Below are 10,000 nucleotides of genomic sequence, written 5' to 3' on the forward strand. Positions count from 1 at the left end.
GGTTCCCACAGCTTTTTGATTTGAAAGCCTATAGTAATTACAATATCAAAATAATCTCAATATATAGCATATAAACCACTACAAACAACCGATTACAGTTTGTACCATTTTCTCTTATTAGTTTCAATATGACGTGTTGCATATTCATATCCTGGTTTACTTCTTTTTATTATTCATATATAAATATATAAATATATAAATATATAAATATATATATATATATATATATATATATATATATATATATATGTATATATATAAAAATATATATATAAACAAAATATATATATATATACATATATATACATATATATATATATATATATATATATATATATATATATATATATATATGCACGTGTTTTATGTTTTATTGCTCTCTTCCTCTCTCTCAAAGATCATAACTGGCCTTAGTAAAAGACAAAAAATTTTATGCCTCTTGCAATTAGGGTAGCACGGCAAGGCAAGTAAGTGAGGTCTTTGGGGGTTAACCTTCGGGCACAGGCACATGTACTGGCCACTGTGACATGCCAGCATGACATAAATTTCTGGAGTTTAAATTCAAGTTCTATATCCATCAAAGATCATGAATGGCCTTGGTGAAATATGTAATGTTTTATGCCTCTTGCAAAAGGGTAGCACAGCAAGGCAAGTAACAGAGGTCTTTGGAGGTTAACCCTTTGGCCACAGATACATGCACTGGCCACTGCAGTTTTTGTGAATTTTGTTATTCCACAAGTGCTAAGCCATCAAGGAGTCAATAAGAAAGCCTAATATAACCTCACCTGGTATCCCCATTCCTTGGAATTTTCAGGATTTTTTTCATTGCTATTAACAGCAATACTGTTATTATCATTACTGATATTATGATTATAATAACTTTATGAACCCATTAGATCCAGGTGTCTTGTAGCTTGTGCATGGACCAAAATCAGGGCACCAGGCTTACTTAAGTGCTGACTCTCCCAGGTGTGTGTCTTGTAAGCCCAGCCCCCACAAACACTCACATGTAGCACCGGGACTCCCTGCCATCTGTTTGCAATGCTATTAGCCTTTTTTCTGCAGACAGATTTTTACTGTTTTGCCATTTTCTGTGGTTAATATTTGTCCTTTGTAATGCTGTATCAAGATGTTAATAACTGTTTTCTCTCAGCAGACTCCATATTTTTGCTCCAGGAATTTTACACTCTGTACAATAACAGTATCAATAAGTAAAATTATGTCATTTGCAATATTCTTTTTATATATTTGTATTAATCAGTTCTTAACACATCCTATCTTGTTAGTAACAGCAGGCAGGAATAGGTTCCTGTGTGTAGACATAGTGTTCTCCCTCACAGATGGTAGATACACTCCACCCTCACAGACAAGTGAAAATACTGCAACTCACAAAAAATCCACCTCCTGAAGGCTCACTGAGTCAATCTTCTTCTAAATACTTTTTGCACCATGACAATACATCCCCATCTCCCAACACTCTGCACAATTTCTCTCTGCAAGATGTTCCCATCACCCGCCCCTGTCCAACCCCCCCTCCCCATACATAATGAGACATTCCCTTCACCAGCCTCTTGAACAATTTTTTCATGACAAGACATCCCATCACCCAGGTTCAATGAATTAAAATACTAAGAGTAATGAAAAAATACAAAGAGAATCTTTTCAAATATCAAGGAAAACAGGTGGGGTAAGTAAGAATAGTAACTGATACCTTGGTAATGAAGTACTTGTCCCACATACTCCCTCTATACAATATATTATTACCTTACCTCCTGGAATGCCGTATCTTTTTTTTAACTACTAAATACATCTAAATAAATATTCTATTATCTTTTATGATAACAAAGTGATTTTATGTGCGTTTTATTTAATAGATATCTTTCTTTACTTTCATTCATACGTAAGGCAACCCTGCAATCTTCTGACACTAAAACTGAGCTCTTCAAATGCATACATCTAGTGAAGCTTAGGGGAATCATGCCATTTTTGAGCGAGAGGTGCTGCAGCTGTTAGGGGTTAACCTGATTCACCCAAGGGGCATAAAAAAAACAACAAGATGGCCAAATTATAGTTTCAATACTCAAGTGGCTGTTGGTAAGGCCTTATAGTGCTAGTTCATTGGTTTCAGTCATTGTCCGTTGAGCATATCTATTTCTGTTGAATTTACTTAAAAAAGTATAAAAAATAGAAAATATACAGCCAACTTTGGTAGGACGTAATTTTACATGAAAGTGGTTGACATGTCATCAAGAATATAGTCACACCACACAATCTGTCAGAACATCCTTGGCATACCAGATCTGGCAAAAAAAAAATTGACCATCAAGTATGTCATTACACCTAGATGTATAGGCTTAACTTTAATACTATTTTAGAAGAATAAAATATAGCACCCTAGAAATAAGCATATAAGATCAATTACATTCATATTTTCCCAAATGCCATTGTTTCCTTGGAAACATTTTATCCTAATTTTATGTTTGAGTTATACGGAATCTTCACACTCAGCTGGTGCATTGTACTCGGCATGCCACATCTGTACTAGGCTGATTATGTAAATCAAAATCCATTTCAGTAAATTAGGTGTGTCACACTAAGCATAAAAGGAATTACAAAGGGATAAAAACATAATTTTCTTTCATTTTCACAAATCTTATTCTTGCATAATAAGAGATTTTATGTAGTTATATACAAAGCTGCTGGCGGCTCCCATGACATTTGCATTGAATTTCAAGACATGCTAGCAGAGCACCATATGACAATCTGCGTAGTTTAGACATGGAGACTGATTGTGTAAACTAGGGTGAAGGTTACTAACAGGTTCATAGAAGCAGCAAGAGAATGTAATTTTTTGGTGTGTGACATTTCCAGAGATTGCAGGCAAATTATTCATGCACTAAATATTGTCCCTTTTTTACAAAACAATAACCAATCAGATCATTGCATATCCTTTTTCCCTTAGACAATACTCCAGGGTGTGTGATGTGTGGGTATGAGGATATCCATCCCCTGTAGCAGCAACCTAGCTAGCTATGGGAATGGCACCTCAAAGCAAAGATGGGCCATTTTTTCCTGAATGTGTTTTATTAAAACATAGGTGCATGAATCATGTCTGCATATAATAGTAATATATCTATCAACTTGATGATTCAACTCCATTTTTACTATTTAGATATATATAATTCATATATGAAATATAAATTTCATCATAATGACCTGTGGTGTAAAAAAAAAAAAAAAAACACCAAAGGAAATTAAGCAAGAAATCATACTTGCCATGGCATGACTACTCAACTTCAGGTGGCTTGTTCATACATGCTACAGTCCACAAATCCCATACACTGGGGGTATGTATGGTCATGTTTTTTGCCACTGAAAGTGCTTCTTGGACTTCCAAGATTAGCATTTGTCAGGAGAAGTGGGTGTGGGAGTGGGAGTGGGAGTAGGAGTGGGAGTAGTAGGAGTAGGAGTAGGAGTAGAAGTAGGAGTAGGAGTAGGAGTAGGAGTAGGAGTGTGAGAGGGAGTGGAGTAGGTAGTGGCTGTGTAGAAAGATGTAGGGCAGGTTGAGAGTGTAACACAGATACACAGATGGGTCAGGTCATCTGAGGGATTGGAAAAAGTGGCAGAAAAAAGAAAGAAAAAATAAACTAAAAATTATAAAATCATGAATATATAACACAACACTCAGGGCAGAGACGCTATAAAACGTGTAAAAACTAGTCTTAAAAAATAACACTAGTCTTATAAGATGCACTAAAACCTATGCTTAAAACCTCATGACACCACACACTGCAGACTTTATTCAAAGTAAAGACAAAATAATGATCTATTATGGCCTCTATCTAATACTAAACAAAAAATCAAATTTCTGAAACCTGTGACTTTTCTCAATCCCACTCCTGGTGACTATTTCCGGTGTGGGCACCAAGCCATGGTACAGTATTTTGGTAACACATAAGAGGGTGTGCTATGTAAGGGTTTTTATAGGGGTGAGGGGATCTATAGAGATTCGCCTCCGAGCTAGTACAGTGGTAACATGCCGGCCTCTCATTCGAGAAGGCGCGAGAAGTTGCACTTGTCGCCTGGAGGTTACTGCAGGTGGCTGGGCACCACGGAGGGTAAGGATTAAACCGAGTTAGCACCAGGTGACACATGTTAGAGAGTCGGCATTAGTCGACACAGGCCAGGCTCCCCTCATGGGCATAGCCCGGGCGAGGCTCAGCTTCCCATATTGGACTTATCTATATATATATATATATATATATATATATATATATATATATATATATATATATATATATATATATATATATGTATAATATATATGTATATATATGTATATATATATACATATATATATGCATTCCAATGAACTCGCAAATACAATAGCCAGATTTTTGGCCTCACAAAAATTACGACAGTTAGATGGCACCGCTCCTTGTATAAACAAAAAACTGAGAACAGTACATTGTAAATTTGGACACTTGCCAAAGTTCAATTTCCCTATTAATTTTTCACTAAATCTAATGCTGTTTATATATATATATATATATATATATATATATATATATATATAAATATATATGTATGTGTATATATATATATACATATATACATATATACATATATACATATATACATATATACATATATACATATAGATATATATAGTGTACTTATTGATGATATCATTGCCAAGGCAATCAGTTGTTTTCGAAATGGACCATATTTTGTAAAGGTGCCTCTTTTATTTTTTTCTTTCTTTTTTTTCTTTTTATATGAAAGTAGATATTCTTGTCTGAAACATTTCATAAATGCCTTAAGTTATAAAGAAAACTAATTTAAACCAGAAAATATATATATTTTTTTATCCAATTAGAGAACTATGGCAATATCAATATCAGGGGGGGGGGGGCTGATCACTGGGACGTCAAAATTATCGAAGATGTTTATATGTTTATAAACACATGCACATAAGGTTGACCATTTAAATCATTATCATTTAACAGGACTAATCCCATTTTTATGTAAAGGAAAAATTACTAGTTACACCAGATCAAATCATTTTCTTTAATATTTATAAAAAATGGCTATTACCTATGGGAAATGGGTATAATATTGGTAGTCTATTTGAGTGAATCATCTTTACAAATAAGTGAATGAAAATCATCAGACGCCTGGGTCAATCTACATATTTATGGCACCTACAGGCTACAGTAGCTTCCGCTAGTTACATTTTTTACCAGAAACACATGAAAGAGGTGCAACAGTTGTTTTAACTCTTTACAAAGACCACGCATAAGACCAATTTTCAAAAATCCATATAGTTATTGTGTACTATCAACATCAGCATAAACTAGGTGATATCTCGCTTATATTCTTGAAGTTCAAAAATCTGCCGCTGAGATGGCCTTCACATCGAAGTGCTCTTTACAATGGAAATAATAAATTTCAAATCAAAACATGTTTGCCATCAGTGAATGGTATTGACCATTAGACTAAAATCAAACCAAAATATTTTAATTATTCAAAATTTTTATGTATAAATAAACATCAGTGCTTCGTATTCAGTACACATACAGACTCCTTTATAAGCTACAGCACATTACCAGAAAGTCTCAATGGAAAAGATATCTAATGTGTAAATATACACAGAACACGTTTCGTAAAACATTGTGATTTTCATTTTTTCTGATACTTGTATCAAAGTGTTCTTTAGACATTCAGGAACTCATATCTATGTGCAATGTAAACATCAAATGCCATATGCAAGATTACAACAAGTCCATACAAGTGTACCTGGCAGTAATTACCTTCATACATAGTTTACCTGTTGGCACTTATGCCCTTGCTCCTTCCAAGAAATAATCCAAGGAGGGCTCTATCAGTCATATAGTGGTTTCCTCATTTGTGTCTACCATAGACTAGCTAACTCGAAAACTAAAAAATAAAATTTTATTATATTTAATGAACAAGAAATAACAAAATAAAATTAAATCATGATACATTTCTGTCAATGAGGTAAGATGTTAGCAAAAAGTGATAATAAAATATTGTATTTCATGAATAAGAAATAACTAAAGAAAATTAAATAAAGAGACACTTTGCTCATACACAAGGAAATAATTCTTTAACTCATTATATGTTACTACTCACAACTTTACTCTTAATATTCCTGATTCAAACTTATTTTCTAAGAATCCCCTTATTATCTTAGACCCAAACCTCATCAAAACAACAGTAGTAAACTATAACAATAAATGGGTGGGTAAAATAAAAGGGTAAGAGTCTACATAAGCAGTAGATGAAGTCTAAGATTGAAGAAAAATATTTTCCAATTCATCATTCTGTTACAGCTATCTTCTAAAAAAAATAAATAAATAAATAAATTTGGTGCTACATATACATCCAAAAAGTTTCCAATTAAATAAGCTCAATAAGTTTTAAGACCTTACAATCAATGTCAACCCTTCATAATAACAGTTGTGCTGCTAGGCTTCTGGTATTGCAAATTACAGTCTATTTTTCAAAAAATATATTACTGAAGTCTTTTCACATAACTAGCTTCTGCTTTTTCTTTCTTTTTTGTCTTTAACCCAATGCCACCAGTGATGGTATGCATGCATGCCCATTGTCAGTTTAGTTATAAATTGCATTTAGAAATAGATGGCTGCACAAGTGGTTAATCACTAAGGAGACTAATCCCACTTATCTTGCCTGCTTTTCTTTTTAATTTCATCTTCCAATTAGTATTTTTGATAACACTAATGATCATAATATAAATAATAATAATAACAGTATCTATGTTAATAGCACTTTTTTTTCTGAAACTCAATTTAGAAAGAGGAAATCAAGTGAGGTCACATAGGACTACTAACTGGTGGCTTTGCATTTGTGGAGCTGTCTGTGTGTAAGTACATTTCACAAAACAATACTGCAGTGAACATTACATTTTCCCAGGAGTTGTGTTACCCTGGATAGCATCAATACATGCCATGGCAGGATGAGTCTGAATATCAAAACAATAGATGCTGCTCTCTGTTCTGAGCACTACAGAGAAAGAGAGTTTTATGGCTCAGATAGTACTTGTTCTTAAGCAAAAGACTAACCCCCTTATCTTTTATGTTCTAACTGAAAAATAATTATCAGCTTGTCCAGAAAAATATCTTCCTGGCATATATGTGTTTAATGTGGACAATCTTGACAATAACCCATGCAAAGTAACAAGTGCTCCAATTATTTCCTGCAACACTTGGTTGATACACTCAATAAAGTCTGAATATTTTGCATTCTTTATATAAATTTAAAATTATCTAATACTCCATGATTTCAGTAAAGCCATCTAGCTTAAAGTTACATAAGATAATTAGTTAATGACTTTTTAATATTTTTTAAAATGCCCTTAATAATTTTCATGACAAAATTGTCTAAATCACAGATAATAATGTTTATTATGTGACCTGGCTATGAATTGCATGGACCTTTAATACAAATTTAAATCTTAAGAAAACACAGAGATTGGCAAGCAGAAAGACACAAGTTTACCCTGTTCATTCACTGAGGTCAGTTAATAAGAGGATCTCACTATACTGATGTATAGCATGATGCAAGATAATGCCTGCATACCAAATTAAATTCCAACCTAGAGTCTTAAACTTATCTGCAAAACCTAATTCATAATACTACAAAACCTCTCAATCTAGAAAAACTTTCCTGTTCTAACTGTAATTAAACCTTTTTTGTCCAACTGGAGATTTCTGTTTACTGTGCAGGCAGTACTATTTACCGCAATCATGCAATGCCTGTCAAAAGCTGTCAGGATTTTTTCTGACACTTTTTCATTATACATAAGACAGAGATAGTGTTCACATCTGGTACAGTTTGGAATATCCTGCCACATCCATGATATCACACACAATCCCCCCCCCACACACACACACACACCGAAGGCCCATCCTCTCCAGAGCCAATCATACAGGCAGGCTTTCCTACATAGAATGGAATATATTTGAATCAACAGGTAGTCTTATTTTCTTCCCCTAAACCCCCCATCTCTTCCTCTACCACATTTCCCCTCTACAGATTACACTATTATGAATATCAATTACCTCTGAGTATATCATTGTGCTTTTACTGTATAATCTAGATATTCATAAATAGATTTTTCATGGTTTTAAATTGTAAAAATATGATCAGCTGTTTTATGTTTTCTTCACTGTTTGTAGTAATTTTCCCCATTCTATTCTTATGCAAGGGGTAAGAGCAATAGAAATTCTCTCTATATGTTATATGACAATGTAGCATATATATCCTAGTTTGTAAAATTGTGAAATGCCAACAACCAAAATCTGACTTAGCAAAAAAAAGCTAGAAGGTTTGCTGTTCTAAGAGGTTAATTCTAATTGTATCTCCTTTTCACATCCCAAGCATCCTGTGTCACTAACTTAAACCCTACAATCCAGATGACGTGAGAATCACATCTTGAAAAAATTTTGATTGAAGAGTGGGTGACATGAAAATGCTGCCACGAGTTTGTGGCCTACAAGCCATGCACCCATCAGTGTGACTGATCAAGTAAGCCTGATGCCCTTATTTTGGGCCATGTGATGGCACTGAAGCATCTGGATCCAATGGGTTAGCCATGTCAAATAACCGTATTTACTTTTTTTTCTAACTCTCATTTCTAACTCTCACATTAGCAAGTATAGGGAAAAGAAAAGAGAAAAACTTATCAAAAAGAACTTACCAGTCTCAGAGTCGATGGTGAAGTTGAATTGCATCCATGGGTTTTCATCAGGCTTCTCGTCAATCTTAGTCTCACTCTTGGGCTGGAATATCAGATCAATTTAACTGTTGTGCTGTTACAACAATGTGTGCATACAATTTTTTATGAAAAAATAAAAAATTAAAAGGAATATTTTGAAAAGTACTTCCTTGTAACTAGACCTAAGGTTCAGCTTAGAGAGTGAGTTATACTTTTAGAATATTTTAAGCTTAAAACACCTATTCTTCATTTTCTTAAATATTGCTTTGTCTAAACAAACAATATCAATAAGTTATATAATTGTACTACATCATACATAGGGCCTATACTTAGAAGAGCTTTTAGTAAACTAAGTTCAATTCCTTACTAAAAAAAACTGTACGTATAACAAATATTGAAAATATCATATAGACCAAATAAAGCCAGAATGCACTAAATAACTGTCTATATCTAACCAATATATTTCCAAATATCATAAATATCAACTTCTATTTTTTTTTATTTGTATTTATGACAAATCTCTTGAAAATATAATATGTATGAATAACCAAAGTCAAATCATAAATCAAAGTTACTCATTTCATCAAGGCTCCACCTTGCTGAAAAACTTACATTCTTGCCATGGTCCTTGTCCTTGGTCTGGGAGTCAACTGGGGGCTCCAAGCCATCCTCCTCAAAAACTTCACGAGGCACTCCCAGGTCAACATCTTGCTTCCAGAGGGCTTCAATCAAGGCAAGGTCCTGTGGAACAATGTTCATATAAATGACTTTTCAATCAACTAACAGTTTGGGCACACAATTTGGAGAAATCAATGAACTCTACAACAATCCAAGGCTTATATTCACCCTCAATTCAAACTTAAAGACATTAACTTACAATTCTAGTGATTATACTGAAGGCTTTGTGAAAGACCATCAACTTACTCAACATTATCTTCAATAACAAAAATAATCACTCCATTCTCTTACAGTATCTGCTGTATACATAAAAATGCCATATTTATATTTTCTACCAACAATACCAAATATTTTATGTTTTCATATTGGGATTATAGAATGAAGTGATACACAATTCATGATGTGGACACAAAATTCTATATCTATATATGTACAAAATATACTCATCACTTTCCATGAGAAATGGAACATATACATCAGCCAAGCAATTCATCTAAAACTTGACAATAAAAAGCAAATCATATATTGCAGACCCAAATAAGTATGGAAAAATACAAA

At 33.5% G+C, this 10,000-nt stretch overlaps 1 protein-coding gene across 4 annotated transcripts in view; it reads right to left on the reverse strand.

Annotated features, from left to right (window-relative positions):
• The window catches only part of LOC125040670 (endoplasmic reticulum membrane sensor NFE2L1-like), a 77,892-nt gene that overhangs the window by 31,772 nt on the left and 36,120 nt on the right, over nt 1-10,000 (reverse strand). For all 4 annotated transcript variants that reach the window (XM_047635348.1, XM_047635344.1, XM_047635347.1 and 1 more), the window contains exons 3-4: nt 9,377-9,505; nt 8,747-8,828 (exon numbers count right to left, since the gene is read on the reverse strand). In XM_047635348.1, coding sequence (XP_047491304.1) covers nt 8,747-8,828; nt 9,377-9,505 — 211 coding nt within the window. The remainder of the gene's footprint in view (nt 1-8,746; nt 8,829-9,376; nt 9,506-10,000) is intronic.

This window comes from Penaeus chinensis, chromosome 29 (genome assembly GCF_019202785.1).
Source record: "Penaeus chinensis breed Huanghai No. 1 chromosome 29, ASM1920278v2, whole genome shotgun sequence".
In the NCBI taxonomy this organism is placed as follows: domain Eukaryota; kingdom Metazoa; phylum Arthropoda; class Malacostraca; order Decapoda; family Penaeidae; genus Penaeus; species Penaeus chinensis.